The sequence below is a fragment of the Hermetia illucens genome, chromosome 1 (assembly GCF_905115235.1).
Source record: "Hermetia illucens chromosome 1, iHerIll2.2.curated.20191125, whole genome shotgun sequence".
Lineage (NCBI taxonomy): Eukaryota > Metazoa > Arthropoda > Insecta > Diptera > Stratiomyidae > Hermetia > Hermetia illucens.
This window is the reverse complement of record NC_051849.1, coordinates 193,504,179-193,521,409: the sequence shown is the minus strand read 5'-3', so window position 1 is coordinate 193,521,409 and position 17,231 is coordinate 193,504,179. Positions and strand designations below refer to the sequence as shown.

General features: G+C 42.0%; 1 protein-coding gene across 3 annotated transcripts in view; it reads left to right on the top strand.

Annotated features, from left to right (window-relative positions):
* The first annotated feature begins 14,903 nt into the window (after positions 1-14,903).
* LOC119658215 (ethanolaminephosphotransferase 1) overlaps positions 14,904-17,231 on the top strand; it is a 33,696-nt gene continuing 31,368 nt past the window's right edge. For 2 of the 3 annotated variants that reach the window (XM_038065492.1, XM_038065482.1), the window contains exon 1: positions 14,904-15,706. In XM_038065492.1, coding sequence (XP_037921420.1) covers positions 15,650-15,706 — 57 coding nt within the window. In that variant the 5' untranslated portion in view covers positions 14,904-15,649. The remainder of the gene's footprint in view (positions 15,707-17,231) is intronic. The other variant, XM_038065488.1, reaches the window with a different exon arrangement.

Sequence of the window (17,231 nt, the reverse complement as noted above, 5' to 3'; positions counted from 1 at the left end):
AAACTACCCGCACTGCTACCTTTCCATCTTGGAACTATCCTTAGGTTGTTACTTAGATCTTGATCATTTTTCTTTCCACTGGCATTTTTCAGCTTACTTGAATGCTCTACCATGAAATACGGTATATTATAGTCAAGAAAGCGGTATATAGGAGGGACAAATCCAGTGGCAAAGGGACACGGAATACCATTACGTATTTTTGGCCCATTGAGGTGTCGGTGCGTCGATGACGCTTAGATGGTTTTCTTGTGTGTGTTTCCCCATCTCATGTGACAAACCATAAACAACTGTGCAATGTCGCATACCCGCAACCACGTGGATACATACCAATGCGCTGCATCTCATACACGGCACTGACACCAGGCCTTATCCACGGAATTTTCCTCCTGCAATTACCGTTCTTGTCTAGTATTTTGAGACGTCATCATAGCTAATGCCGGGTCCACATGATTGGCACTTGCCGCAAACTCCAAACCTTCTCAAATGTTTCGAATGATTTTAGGGAATCAAACATCGCCATCCAACGAATATAAGCGGGTTAGTGTGAATAAACAGGCAAGCATGCGGGTTACGCTGACAAACGTGTGAATGCGCCGCAAACACTTGTGGCAAATTCTCTCCGATTTGCGTCAAAAAATTGGCACTTGATTGGATCAGATGCAGCAATTGCAAGCCTACATAAACCAAGGAAAAAATTATGTTCTTACGTTTGAAATTACCATGGTTTGTTGCACTTTGGCAAGGTTGTGGACCCGACATAAGGTATGTAATTAGTTGACTCCATTTAAAGTTTGCGCAAGATTGTGATATTGTCAATCAGCTACTTTCATGTTATAGGTTTGAGTGACCGAAGAGATCCACCATGGAAAATTCGGAACGTCGATGGGACTCACTAAGGCAGGACATCGCTAGGCTGACTCAACTCAACTCTGGCAATGGCAGCAGGCGGGTGAAGAATAAAGTGTAGAGGTTTTACCCGACTATACCACCCCCGTGAATCACCCGTAGTTGAAATTCTGGACACACTAAAGCAGAAACTTTCTGTCATATGCAGTCGGTTACGACAGTATGGCAAAAGGCCACATGTGTCCAGAATGCAACATATGCGAGGAACCAGTGAGTTTTTTCAGATCTCACAACGAATCCCAACAGAGCGTCCAGACAGTACAATTTTCGGTTACGAAAGCGAAAGCATGTTGAGGTGGACTTTAGAGGTTACCCGCCCAGCATGCTGAGCATATTACCGCCGAAGGCACCCGCCATACCACTACGCCTGGTATAAATTTTGCGGATGTTACCGAGTAGGAAGTTAGAAGAGCCATAAACAGCTCGAAGAATTGGAGGGGCCCAGGTCTGGATCCGGTGCAGAACTTCTTTTACAAAAAATTCACCAGAATGCATGGTCCGTTGGCGCACAGCATAAATCAGGTGATGAGTCGGCCGGAGGAATTTCCGCCATTCTTATTACCTACCTTATCCGTACAAAGACACGATGCAGGACCCCGCAGACACAAGACTGCTTAATTGCTTTCCAACCCTCTACAAATTCATAACGTCCATTATTAGTCGAAGGGTCAATGCGCACCTTGAGACCAACAACATTCTGTCCGAGGAGCGGAAAGGCTGCCGAGTCAGTTCAAGGGGTTGCAACTGATTATCGAATCGGTAGTTGTAGGGCAAGCAATTAGAGGCCAAAGAAACTTCTTTAGTTACCATTATATATCGATTATGTCAAGGCTTTCGACAACGATCGATGTCCTACATCTGGAAGGCATTTTTCCGAAGCTAATAAAGTTTTTGGCGACAGTTATGGAAGGTTGGCGTACCACCCTATCAGTCCGTACATCTGATGGTGCTAATACCTCAGAGCCTATCGGTATACGGAGGGGCATTTTCCAGGGGGATTCGTCGAGTTCCCTTTGGTTTTGCATGGGACTTAACCCCCTTTCATGGTCACTGATGGAAGGTAGAGGGCATGGTTTTGCAATTAAATGCGATGTGATAAGTGCGAGCATTTGTGATCTCCACAGAGAAGCTATGACCGAGGCAGACCAAGGATTCCTAATACCTAAGAATACCTAGAAATTCTGCAAGGAACCCATGCTCGAGTTGGTGATCTGAAGGGTGCTCTCCTATGCTATGGTGCTTATGCTTTCGGAATAATGCCGTGGACGAACGCCGATCTAGAAAACGTCCAGCAGTGGATACGGACAACTATGTTCAAATTCCGAATGCATCATCCAAACTCCGCCGTGGAATGGATGAACCTGCCCCGTGACATCAGAGTTAGGGGCGTTGTTGCAGAAGAGAAGAGAGGAAAAAGTGCATATATCAAAGAAGATACGGCGTAGGCGGTAGGTAGGGAAGATTAAGAGCGCGGAGTCGTGACGAATAATTAATTCATAGAAGGCCCTTTTTGTAAAAGAGGGTCCGGGTGAATTTGCGTTGTACAGCTTCAAGAGCGCGGCAGTCCTGCATGCGGAAGGCAGACCAGACTACACAGCAGTATTCAAGAACGTTTCTGACAAGGGAATTGAAGAGTATTAAGGAGGGCTGGATTGAGGTAAAGTCGGAGGAAGACCGTAGGATAAAACCAGACATTTTGGAAGCTCTATTGATGATGTCAACGAAATGGAAATTGAAACGAAGTTTGTCGTCGAATATTACACCCAGGTCTTTGAAGGAGGTCAGTACTGAAAGGAGTTGTCCACTGAGAGAATAGCAAATGGATGCTGGGGAGGGTTGAAGGGAATAGTGCATCCAGTGGCATTTGTTGACATTCAGTGTTAGCTTGTTCACCGAATACCAATGGACTAGCGAGTGGGTGTATGTAGTTCCCATAATATTGTCAGTAAGAGGTATTGTACCTAAATCCCTCACAGCTTCCCTTGATGTCCTGGGACTCTCACACAGTCTGGTTCAAACCATGCGGATGTACACCATTCTGCATACGTGCTCGATGTTGCGGGAAGTTCTCGACGGATTCTCCAATTAACCTACCACCGGCCCCCACCACCAGGGCCCCTTTAGTTTTTAATTAGGTAGAATTGTCCAAGTCTAAATGCTTGACACTTAGCGCTAGTATTAGGTAAAATCTGACATCTGCCGAAATTGTGATAACTGGGAAATAAAATGTATTGAACATATTCATCAAAATACAAATACCGTTATGTGCGCGAGTTTATTTCTTACACCATAAAAAAATTGAAGTTTCTTTTATACCTTTTATATAAAAGTCCTTTGCCATCACAAGCATTTGAATCTAAAAAAATCGTAACCCCAGTATCGTCATAACTATAAATGTTGTCCTGATCTCGGTGAGCTGGAAGTTAGGATAGACTTAGACAAATGGTCTTTTTAGAGGAAATGAAACGGCTTTTGTCCGATTATTAAAGTTAAGCGTTGTTGGAAGTAATGAGTACTTAGATAGGGGGGCAAATTGAAAACGCTTTCAGTTTTAGTATTTTTAGTGAAGCTCTGGTTTCCGATTTGTTTTCACATAACTTCTAGTGCTTTTTTGTACAGCTGATAAAGTTCACCCCTACGCTTTACTACCGCGGGTTTCTTAAATCCTTCTATTCTGGAGACCACTACGATTAGTGAAAAGCGTCGAAAGACGTCAATTGTTTCAGATTTAGTTTTCTACAAACAAATAAGGATTTATAGTAGTATGTCAGAAAAGTATGTATTCTAAGTTTTCCAGTCATTTAAAATTGGTTTTTCAGGGAACCTTCATTAATCCGATGCATTACCGACCTTCAAAATAATTACATAACAAAAATATACCGTCGAAATTCCATTATTAGATTGTAGTGATAATAACTGGAGCAACTATACCATGTTGTGCTTTAATGAAAGATATTATTGTATCTATCATCAATCCATTGATTTGAAGGTGAGTGAAGTAAATTCAGGTGAAGCGTTAAGAAAATGCCAAAACTGCTTCGATAATATACGAGTAAATACGTATCTTAATATCAGAGTTCGCCACGTTATTTTGCAAAACTTAGTATGCCAATTTTCGGCCTCGTTGCGAAACTAGTGACTCACATTGATTAATGACGCGTGAAATACTTGCGAATTAAACAAATTTTCTGCTTTGTTTATTCATAGCCGCAATCAATGCCGATTAGTAAATTGCTTTCTGCATGTTTGTTATCTTGTAAGCCCGAATGTTGTAGAGAAGTTTTTGCTGCCTAATAAGCAGAATTACGTTTGCATATTTTGATCAATTATACGTGGGTAAAAATGCATTAAAAAATGAGCAATTGCTTTTCTAATTTACACTACTTCTGATCATCTCTTTAATACCTCAAGAATATTATGAGTTTATCCAAATTTTATCTCTAATGATTTTGATAATTATCGTCTTCCTTAACTTAAATCTTGGGATGAAGTAAAATTTTTGTAATAGATCGACTGTTTTATATTTTTCATTGCAATTGGAATGAGTGTCCTTAATGGACGCTTAACTCAGAAAAACAAAGTTGATGAAAATTCCACAAAAGAATGCAACGAATTCATCAATGCAGTTCTCTAGTTGACGCGATCTTTTGAAAAATTTACCTATTTCTATATACCTTACTCTCTGAAGAATTTTCAGATCTCTAGGAATTGATCGTACCGCAATAAAATAAATTGCTGGCCGTAAGGAATTCCCTAAAGAATAATTTTTATTAGAAATTGAATGAGCCCTAAATCCGCCATCCAGTCATGTCACATCGAAGCAATTAGAGAGAGACTGCAGCTCACTTTTTTGGTCCATGGGCTCCTCTTTTTCGACTATGCCTATGTCTCTCCCCTGGAAGCAGCGTGATCGAAGCGGTTACCAAATGTAGTAGGCTCCCTTTTATGAAGCCGCAAACATGTGATGGATCCGAATTATATTTTATAATTTTTGTTGGGAACTGAGAGAGCCCTGAGTCCACCATCCACCTCATGACTGATTAATAAAGAAGAGCGAAATACATCTGCTAACCATTTCCTTAAAATTTAACGTTTGGCTCTTCTAATTGTTACCCGATTACTCCATTAGAGATCGTGGAGCCACTAATGTTGCCCGGTGTCACCCTTGCCACCTCTCTCGGAAGCTTCGATTCCACATTGCCTGTGGTGGTTCAATTTGTTCCATTCTGGTTCTGTTAAGATCGCCTAGCTCTCTTGCGCCACCAACTTCCACCCGTTCCTCCATTCCCGGATTACTTCTACGTTCTCCCAGGTAATGCTATGTCTCTCTTCAATAGTGTGCCCTGCTATCATTGATTTCACCGTCCTGCTCTTCTTGTTCTTCCTCCTGGCCCGTTCTACTTCTCTCTCGTGCTCTCCCGTACTGAAACTAGCCTTTTAGTTTGCCCTATGTAGCACTCCTCACAATCTGGACATTTCACTTTATATATCTCACTGGATTCATGTTTTTGGGGTCCTTCGAGGACCCTAGCCTAGCCCCTGAGGAAAATTAAAATTTTCCACAACCCCGGGTCGTAAAAATTGGCAAAAATGCAAAATAGTCGGATTACGACCGGCAATACCTCGCTCGAACGGGGAGGCGGCCCAGATTCAGGCATTTCCAAGCTGCGATGCCGAGGACGCGAGATATCGCGAAAAATCCGAGACCAAACAGGCTGGCCACAAAGGGGAAAATTGAAAATTTCGACAACCCCCGGGTCGTAAAAATTGGCAAAAATGCAAAATCGTCGGATAACGGCCGGCAATACCTCGTTCGAACGGAGAGGCGGCCCAGATTCAGAGAATACAAGAATTTTCCTCTCTAATGATTCTTAAATCAAGAAACGGGAGTTCCCCATTGATCTCTACCACCATTGTAAATCTAAGGTTTCGATTTACCTTATTCAGGACCTCCAGCATCACTTTGTCTTCATGGAAAATAGTGAAAATGTCATCTATATGCCAGGTCTAGCTCTTTGGGAGCAATTAATCGGAGTGTAGATCATTCTTAATTTCGTCCATGAATACGTCACTTAAAAAGGGTGAAAGGGGGGTTCCGCATTGCCACGCCTCCTGTTCTTTTGTAGGACCTCCATTTGAATGTCAGATAGCTCTCCGATATGCATACCTCCGCAAGTTTCATAAGTATCCCTGTTTCTCTTTTTCATGCCAAAGATGTGGTATTTTTACTAAGTAGCCACTCCTCTAGATACAAAAGAGCCTCTTTCGCTGGGATGCTTGGAAACAAGGCCTCCACGTCGAATGACCCTAATCATTCATTTGGTGTCATAACTTCCACATCCTTTAGTTTCCTGATAAAGTCCTCTGGATTCCTGAAGTCTTTTTCAGCGGGTAGTTCTCCTAGTTCCTTAAACCTATTCAACAGGCACTTGACGATATTTTGTGTGGACGAGTTTGTGGCTGTTATAATTTCCCGGAATTCGTTGCCAGGTTGGTGGATCTTTGGTAGACCCTTTATTCCAGGTAGTACAGGATTAGGCGTCCGAAATTTGACTGGATTCTTAATAACTTGGCGACATTCCCTTAATACTTTCTTCATACGTTTAATTTAATCCGGCAAAGGGTCTTTCTTCAATTCAAAGTATCCTCTCGTCCGAAATTTTTTGAACAGCCACGTCGTATTCCATTTTCTCCACTATCACGATCGCACTTCCTTTATCCGCTTTTAAATAAAATGCCGGTTTTTCTCATAGTTTCTGCATTGCTTTTCTTTGTCTTTGCGCTATTCGTAGTTCCTTGAGGCCAGGTTTATTATTCGACGAAAGGATGCAAGGTTTATTATTACTAATAAATAATATATCCCGTTTAAGGAAAAAATCAATTGTTTTTTGTTTTATTTAGATTCTTTTAGAAGGCGTGGATAGAAGTGACAAAATCGAAATTGATCTTTAAGCGGGTTATTCAGGAAGGTAAAATACCATCTGGCTGGCAAGGAAGTACCACACTTCCAATATGGAAAAAGAAAGGTAGTCCAGAAGAATGTTCAAATGACCGTCCGATCCGGTCACTTGTCCGTACCGTGAAAATTTTTGAACGCATTTCTGACAACAGTATTCGTAAAATCGTTGAAATACTCGTGAATCAAGACGCTGCCGCTATATGGTGCCTAGGTTCGGAAATACTCTCCATATCGATATCTATTCAAATGAAGTTAATAATAGTGTATTACGTGCCCGCATAACTCAGTGGTTAGAGCACAAGGCTTTTGTACGGAAGGTCGCGGTTCAAATCTGGCTGGTTGCAGTGGAATTTGTGATTTGACGTCGGAAACCAGTTGACTCAGCTGTGAATGAGTATGTAATGAATCTAGGGGAGTAGGACGATCAACCGATCATCCTAATTGGCCGAGAACGACCTAGAGGGAAGAGCTATCCCAGAAACTTAAGAAACTTGGCGAAATTGACCGCCAAGGCCCGCCCGTAAAGACTGGACCTCCATCAAAGTGCTCGGTTGACACGTTCTTGCACGCCTCTGTCCTAGCTAGGCTCGGGAATATAAGGGGGTCCTTTAAACGCTTTGGTGGAACTTCAGTCTTTGCCGGTGGACTTTCACGGTCAATTTCGCCAACCTTTTAGGTTTCTGGGATAGCTCTAGGTCGTTCTCGGGCAATTAGGATGAATGGTTGATCATTCTATTCCCCTAGGTTCATTACAAATTTGGGATATTTTTTTTGGATATTTTATAGCTCTTCACTCTAGGTCGTTCTCGGCCAATTAGGATGATCCTCTAGGTGTGTTACAAATGGCGCCCAACGCGGGGCCGAATATTTCCTGGATCATAATTTCTTATTTACAGGTTTTCTGAATCAGTGGAAGGTAGCCTATTCCGGCTCACAACTCCATTTGGTGGTGTCGGATAGAGAATCCATAGATTCTCATCATTGTTCCCGGCTAGGCTTCACGTACATTTGCCTTCACATTTCTAGTTTTAAGTTTCACGGCTTTTTCCCCGAAAGCAAGTGTTCCTAAGCCTCAATTTCTTTTCCCACCTTGTAAAGTAGAGTTTCTTTCCCTATCCTTGGTAGAATAACATAAGAGCTAGTCGTTTGTGGTGTTTGTCTTTGAGATTTAACGTCTCGGGGGTGATTGCCTTCCAGAAGTCTCATTTTCATTTTTTTTTATTTGATTATTCTTTTTTAATTTTTTTTCTCCACTATTTACCTTATTTTCCCGTTTGCTTTTTGGTTATTTAAATTTGGATTTTTTTTCTTTTGATATTTTCGTTTTTGCTTTTGATTGCTTTTTTAAGGTTTTGTGTGAAACAAAACCTTATTAGAATGGTGACGGTGTCTGTCTGTCCGTCTGTCCGTCTGTCTGTCTGTCTGTCTGTCTGTCTGTCTGTCTGTCTGTCTGTCTGTCTGTCACACCCGATTTATTCGGAAACGGCTAGACCGATTATCACGAAAATTGGTGAGAGTATGTAATCTGGTGATCCCTTTACATGCAGTAAGTGGCGCCATCTTGCGTTAAGTTTAAGGGGGGGCTCTCCGTACATGTGAATGGAGGGTGCAAATTTTTTTTTCACAGAATGTAGCCAAGTAGGGTATCAAATGAAAGGTCTCAATTAGTACTTTTCGAATCTGGTTCAATATTTGATATTAGATGAAACATAGGGGAGTAAGGGTTGAAAATATGACCCACAAAAAGTGTAACAGGTCTCGTTCTCAGAACCTATCCAACCGAAAAATCTGGAAAAAATCACGGTGGTGCATCTCTAAGAAATCTAGGCCTCAAAATATATCCGGTTCCGATATCTGCACAAATAAAGTTAATAATAGTATATTTCCACATTTTAGAAATTTACCCGGCACCCCCCCTTATGTTCATCCCAGAAATACAAAATTTGGCATGAGTGTAACGAAGAATATAATGCACAGTTTGGTCAAGTTTGAAGAAGATCCAGCTAATATTAACAAAGTTATTGGGGGTGAAACTTTACAATTTTTTGTGAATTTCGTGCACTCTACAACCCGCATGACGTCATCATCACATATCAATTCGTCAATACCACAACGAAATGAATTCTTATGAATTGGGTCGCAGACAATTATTTTGTTTTAGTTTTTTAGTTATTTGTCAACCAGACATGTGTATATGTAGGTATATAATATATGCGTGCTAATGAACTTTGCGGGTAGTGCCTAATTCAGATAGATATAAGACGTAAGTCGGAAATATGGGTACGATAAATTTAGATACGTGCATATATGTGTACAGCAGGTAATAAGCAGTTTGTTTGTTTAGGGTGAGCGTGATATCTATGGCTCTAATATGTACGTATGTCTCGTAGTTTGGAAAAATATGAAGGATTATGTTGGATTTGTAGCTATATACGGACAGAGAAATGTGCGTCTCTTACATAAGATGAACACAAAACCTTTATACCCGAAGCGCGAGCTTCCGGTATTCCGACTTGTTTAGGTTTCTGGGATAGCTCTTCACAATAGGTTGTTCTCGGCCAATTAGGATCGTCTGATCATCCTATTTTCTCTAGGTGCATTACAAGTACCTGAGTCAAATCAAAGTAATAATCTCGGGTGAACGCAGTGCTTACCACATTGCCTCCTATAGGGTACTGTAATCCTGTAGTGTGCCATTACGGTCTTGAATGAAGTGCTCTAACACATTTAAGGACCTGATTCAATATGGATGGTTGCGCCGACGATTATCATTATAATATTACTATAATTTTTAAGGTTTTGTTTGCAATACTTATTGCATTTATTGCATTTATTTTTCTACTTTCAGATTAAGGGGGGTCCCCATACATGTAAAAGGGGAGTGTAAAATTTTTTTTCACCGAATATAGCCATGTGGGGTATCAAATGAAAGGTCTCGATTAGTACTTTTTGAAAGCCGTCTTAGTTTTGTGATTCGTTAGAAAGGCCGGGAGTGGGAGGGGTGGAAAATGATGATTTCTTTAATGGGCCAATGATTATTATTATTATTCTCAGAAACTACCCAACCGAAAAATCTGAAAAAAATCCTGAGGCTGCCTCTATATGGTGTCCAGGCCTCAAAATACTCTCCACATCAGTATCTGTTCAAATGAAGTTAATAATAGTGTATTATCATATTTTTGGGAAAATTGGGTAAACCCCCCCTTAAGGTTATTCCAGAGTTATAAAAGTTGAAAGTAGTATAAAATATAATATGAAACATATTATCATATTCAGCTCCCTCCTATATGCCGGGCACCTGCTACTACCTGCAACGTGCTGATCATCTACTCCCATTCTCCCTTTGCATAACATGCATTGCGGATCTCCAGTGCACTCTTTGATAAGGTGGCCCTCTTCACCACACTTCCTGCACATTTTCGACTTATCGTACTCGCTACTACATGCTGCTACAAAGTGACCGAAATCGAGGCATCTGAAACATCTTTTCAGAGATATTTGCTCCCTAAGTCGACATGCGATTTTTACATTAATAATTATAATAATGGTTAGCGGAACAATCCAAACTGGATCAGGACCTTGAAGGGTGTTAGAGTACTTCATTTAAGACCGTAACGGTGCACTACAGGATTACGATACCCAATGTGGTCAGCACTACGCTCGCCCGAGATTATTACCCTGGTTTTACTCAGGTACTCATTCACAACTGAGTCGACTGGTACCCGACGTCAAATCACGATACAAATCCCACTGCCATCAGTGGGATTCTTACATTGTCCGCGGCAATCAGTTTAATTCCTGATTCCACCGGCAAGCTAATAATAGCGGTCTGTGTACCTCCACATGTCTTCTTCATCCTTTTAGTGGCACTGTCTTCTAGGTCGCTAAGGCTGAATTGTTCCTTACACCAGCACAGATATCCTGTGGTAATGTTACCTCGTCTAGATCTTTGCACTCGATCACTATAGCTTTTACGTCAGCTTGTTCACATAGCACATTTTCCACCTGGCCGCAAAAGTTATCCCGGGTCCTCAGATATTCAACCACATTCAGGACACAAGGGAGAATCATCCAGCCTGAATTCGTGCAGGTACTTCCTGTAACCACCATGTCCTGACAGGAACTGCGTCAGATGGTAGTTAATCTCGCCGTGTCGTCGCTGCATCTACCCCTCAATACGGGGAATCAAAGTGTGGTTCCAGCGACCCCTCTGCAAGTCGTCCCACCATTTCTGCCACTTCTCCAGCGACTCTCGCCTTGCCGCCTTTCGGTATTCTGCATCCTTTTCTGGAGGGTTCATTTTCCTTGTCTCGTACAGGCAGCGTGTCTCACTTATCAGAATGTCTATCGAGATCATTCCCGCAATAAAACACGCTGCCTCGCCTGATATTGTTCTGAAGGCGCTGCACACCCTTAGCGCCATTAAGCGGTAAGTCATATTTACCCTCCTACGATTACTCTCACACGATAGTGCTTCCTCCCAAATTGAGGCCGCGTATAATAGTCTGTAGCGAACCACTCCGGCCACAAGTAATCTGCGACTGTATCTTGGGCCTCCAATGTCAGGCATCATCCGCGCTAATGATACGCTGGTATTTGCCGCTTTCTCACAGGCATAGTCCAGATGTCCTTCGAAATTGATTTTAGCGTCAATCATCACCCCTAGGTATTTGATAACCGGTTACGAAGTGATGACGTGACCACCAACACGAATATTAACTATTCCTCTTTCTGTGATTGGTAATCAAGACCGCCTCCGCCTTTTGTTCCGCAAGATCAAGCTGAGCCATCTCCAGCCACGCTTTTATGACGCTAATGGTTTCGTTAGCGTACATTTCAACGGCTTCAGGTTGTTTCGCGACGGCCACCACAGCTAGATCATCTGCGAAATTGCAAAACTAGTTTTTGCCTCTTTCACTGGTCGGGGAAAACTTCTTCTATCATGCATGTTTCAAACACGCTGTTTAAGGGCTCTATTGGGAATAGCATCCAGACCGAGTGCTTTATTATCACCAATTCTCCGGCAAATTTGCGTAACTTCCTCCTCAGTTACCGCAGGTATGGTGTAGACGTCCAATGATTGCTTGTGTTGTTTGCGCTCCCCTTTATCCGGGGGGAGGAGCTCCGTCGCGATATCGAGCAAAAGATGCGGGCAAGTTAGTTGTGGTGATCCCCCTCTCATCTTCTTCATAACTAGCCTGTACGCTGTTCCCCAGGGGCTTTGATCTGCTCCTGTGCAAAGTTCCTTCAAGCATTCTCGTTTGCTGGTCCGTATAGCCTGCTTAAGCCTACCTCGATGATTCTATGAATGCATCCTCCTCAAGCTTTTTCATAGACCAGCCTCGGTTTCCAGCTTCACGGGAACGCACATCGACGCATGGCCCATATTCGACCTGGTTGAAAATCGCCTGGTCGTCGCTCTGAGTATAATGCTCGCACAAGCCATGTTATTCTCCTCGCCAATGTCATACTGACATATGTCAGATCGACTATTGGGCCCGACCCTGTCCCACGAAAAGTGGAAACGTTTCCCGTGTTGGCAAGCACCAAGTCTAGCTCCGCTAAAGCCTCAAGCAGGATACGGCCCCTGGTGTTCGTAGTGCGACTGCCCCAATCCACGACCCACGCGTTGAAATCACCAGCTATGATCTTGGAGTTTCGACTTCTTGCATCCGAGACTAGCATACCTAGCATTCCTTCGAATTCTGTTATCGTCGCGCTTGCTAGAGCATAGCAACTATATATATAGATACCAGCTATGTTTGCCTTGACGAATCCAACTTCTGGGAACCTCCATCACTTATTGAATGGCTTGATTTCCATACGCCCATATTCCCGCCTTGCCAGTTACATCTGCAGTCCAGACACCGCTCTTATTGTTGCGATAAGGCTCGTTCATTATGGCAGCTTCGATTCCCTTCTCATAGATGGTCTGCGAGAGAAGGTCTTGCGCTGCCTCGCAGTGGTTGAGGTTGATTTGTATCAACCTCATTTCTTTACTGCATTCAAGGCTCTCCTAAAACAGCGCTTAAGGGACACCTGCTCCCTGAGTCGGCAAACCACCCAACCTATTTTTACTTTTCCAGCCGCCAGCAGTTTGAACGCTGCTTCAGCTGGTAAGCTTATGATTGCCGTTTGCGTGCCTCCGTAAGCCTTCCTCAGTCCGCTGATTGCGGAATCTTGCAAGCTAATTGGTCCAAACTCCTTTTCTAAAGCGTCAGGGATATCCTCCTTTTTCGTGATTTCGTCAATGTCCTTACATTTTATGACACTCTCCTGCTTTCTGGCTTGTACTTGAGCTTCTTCTCCTAAGGATTTCGCCACCTTGCCGAGGAAATTTTCCACCATTTTGTACTGTCTGTCTGTCACAAGCACTTTTCTCAGAAACGGCTATACCGACTGGCACGAAATTTGGTGAGAAGGTGGAAACTGTGGACCCTCAGCCATGCAGAGAGTGATATCCTTCTACGTTGAGATTTATGGGGGGTCCCCATGCATGTAAAAGGGGTGTGTAAACATTTTTTTCACCGAATATAGTCATGTGGGGTATCAAATGAAAGGTCTCGATTAGTACTTTGCGAAACCAGTCTCAGTTTTGAAATTTGTTAGAAAGGCGGGGAGTAGCAGGGGTGGAAAGTGATGATTTCTTTAGCGGACCCATTCTCACAAACTACCCAACCAAAAAATCTGAAAAAAATAATGAAGCTGCCTCTATATGCTGCCCAGGCCTCAAAATAGTCTCCATATCGATATCCGTTCAAATTAAGTTAATAATAGTATATTACCATTACCATATTACCTTATTACCAGTTTAGAGAAATTGAGTAAAACCCCCTTAAGGTTATCCCAGAGTTATAAAAGTTGTAAGTGGTATAAAATATAATATGAAGCAATAGTAACAAAGTTACATTAGCTCAAAGTTGACTTTACCGTGTAAATTTACTGCAACTGTATATCAATATTACACTAAAGTGGGTAATTATACCTGCTAAATGCATATACATAACGGGCTACGTACAAATAGGATAGTTCTACACTTAAATGTACTCACCGAAGAAGCAAACAAAACCTTTCATACCTGAAGCGCCCAGCTTTCGGTTTCCCAACTTTTTTTTATTATTGAAATGGCTAATTAGTATAGAAAATCTGAAATCTGAATCTAAGAATATGAATTTTCTTAGGAGTCACATTCGAAAATCTAACAAAAGAGAACGATTTTAAGGAATTTCATTGAATTTTCAATAATTCGAAAACTATCAATTTTTTATTAAGATCATTTAATCTATAAATCAACTTTGAAAAAAGAATTATTGAAAACTTTGACACTAGATCATGATAAGACATTAGGAAATAAGATTTGACAAACTTCTGTTTCTTTTCCAAAAGGGATTCAGATATCGATTGAATTAAAACAAAAATCTCCAAGCTAGCCTTTTTCTCTCCGATACCATATAATCCATAACGCAATAATATCTTCGTGTGTATCAAAAGTACTACAATCGACAATAAAATGATTATGCATTACCTCTAAAAAAAATTTCCTTTTCCCTCTTTTTCATGAAAGAGAATGGTTACTGCCACCCTTAGTATTTCCAATTTACACAAAACTCGCAGCCTCTCAGTGATAGATAAGGATAGGTCCAGAGAATCATTCTTCAGAACTGCGACACAGACTCGCTATCACACCCAATCACTGTTCTAAAACATACGTGATATCACATACGAACTGTAATCAGTCTCTTGAATGCGATATCTTTCAAGTTTAAATTAAACTGGAAAAAAGTGATGCACTGGAAAACTCCATTGCATTTCCGGTAAGCATATGCTATACATATATATGTATATCGTCAAGAGTAGCGTATGGATGTATCTACATGTGATTACTTCTAACCACCCCCTTGTATCTGCTTCCAACCCACCGCAAGTACGCCACATTTACGCTGCAACGTTGTTTATTTGATTAACAAATTTGTGCCACTGACATGTCCAAGGTGGCATCAAGCACGAGCAGCGGCATTCTTGGAGCCTCTCAGGTTTCAGTATTCCCCGAACGACAGTGCTCAGCCCCCACTGGCTGATGTCTAGCCACTGAAATTCTAGGGCTCAAGTGGTGGAGATTAATATCACGGCTCGCCCGCCAGCACAATTCCGGATTCTATCAACTTGCAGTGATAAGACTGATAACGGCGCGGGTAATGGCTGAGGGTTACTCGCTCCAGTGATAACAGTGCTCAGTTCCAGCACTGGATGGCTGGTAGTTCTAGTCACGCACCGTCATTAGTCGGTTCATTTATTGACTATTCAAAACGTTCTCGGAGCTCCAACAAGCCCCCGCGAGTGAAGATACTTGAAATCTCCGCCAAGTGTCCTAGACATCTTTAAATATTAAAAAGAAAATCTTGCACTGAGTTCGTCGTTGAACAAACGTGTTTCCGCTAATAGATCAGCATCAGATTGTTAATACTAAAATCTTAATTGCAAAGCTCGCAATTGTGCTGGAGCTGCAAAGTGAATAATAGCGTTCGCCATTCCATGAGCTTAGGTTTAAGGTCGTCCGTTCGCGCAAGCAAATTGTGAAAAATGTCTGCGTCAGACTGAACCTATTCGTAGTTTGGCATAGTACGTAGTCGAGCTGAAGCTTTCGCAAGTGCATGGTGGAATAATTGTGTTTTGATTAGAAATTTACGACTGAACGTAGGAAAAGCTCACACTCGGCCACTGCGTCACTGAGCCCCACATCGCCTGACCCATTCAAGAGCAGCTGAACCCAAAGGTCGGAGAAAAATGCTGGGCATGAAATATTTATCAGAAACCCACTTGAAGGGTTTCGACCGGTACAAGGTGAGTACTTGGAGCTTCTTCACTGGATAAGTAGTTCACCCCCGAATAGATATATGTAATTTTCCACTCTTGCATGCACGCAATGGAGGCGTATTTCGGGAGCCGGACGTTGTCCCACGCGACCCATTTTAACGAGGCAACCGCAAGCTGGAAGTGATTAGATTTCATGTAGGCAGCACATGCTATATTCGGTGGGGACCTTGACCCTGTGTAGTTAAATCCCGGATTTATTCTTGCTTGCTTTCTACGTAGTGTGAACATAGTATTTGGATTGGAATTGATAAACACACCGAGCGATGTATATTCTAAGGGTTGATAGTGTGATTGGCTATTCCACCAAGACTTGTTGTTTCCATTATTTATAGAAGATTGTTGCTTGTCGCCTTAGAATATTTTCCAGGAATAAACTGCCCAATCAAAGCATAAGCCGATGATTTACTCGAAATATAATAGTTACACCCCGATAACTTTAGAAATCAATCAATTCTGTTCGTAAATTAAACGGAAATCGATTTCATTCATTTGGCGGTCATTACGTATTGTAATGAATTAAAAGCTACCATCGCCCTTGGATTATTTGAGCTATTGCATCAACACTTTGTATAGCAACTCAGTAGTGGATGCGTAAGCTGAATTATTGCAATAGAAGCGAAAAAAGTTGATCCAGCTGTTTTCGGGGCTTGATTGAGTTGGAAGTTCCCAGCTCTTTTGCTACTCAGTGTCTGTGATTCACCAACCGCCGGCGTCCCTCAGTGGAAGCAAGTTCCCTAGATAATCCACTACTTACGATGACGATCTCTAGTCTCAGATCCGTGGTTCAACTTTGAATGCCACAACATAAGATAGGATAGATTAAGATCTAGTTTGTCATCCATTGGATTTTCCCATACGGACTTCTCAAAGGCGGTGTAAGGTATAAACTTTGAATTTATTGCCTTTGCTTATGATTTTGAGGCTCAAGGTGTATCTGCTGGCGGTGTGCTCAGTTGCTTTGCTTTCATATCAAAAGTAACATATGTACATATGTGAATAATTAGGCAAAAATTTCATCCAGCGATAAAAAAGATGGCCTATTGCTGCCAATTGATTTCGCATTGAACCTAAGCTTCACTAGTTAGGAAAGGTGCATGCAAGTTACGTTTATCTCTCGGAAATGCGGAAAAAAATAACACTGTATTTGTTTGATTAGCCTTTCTTCTCGTGTTAAGCTGCGGAGTTACAAAAATTGTCTAAAAGTCTACGTCCACCTCCTTATAAAATAATAATAATAACCGCCGAAGCCGGTCCCAAGCCCAGTTGCGAAAGAAGGAGGGTTGGAGGCTTCAGTCTAAATGGCTGTACGACACCGCAGCATCTCAGGGGGCAGGTGAGGAAAGTGCAGGAACTTTGCAGTCTTGCAGATTACTCACTGAGGAAGCTATCCCCACACCTGGCAGTTATGATAAAATGCAAATCCATATATGAGAAGAAGAAGAAATTTGAGGTCCGGTACGGATAACCGGCGGAAGTCATCTGACTTGGTGAC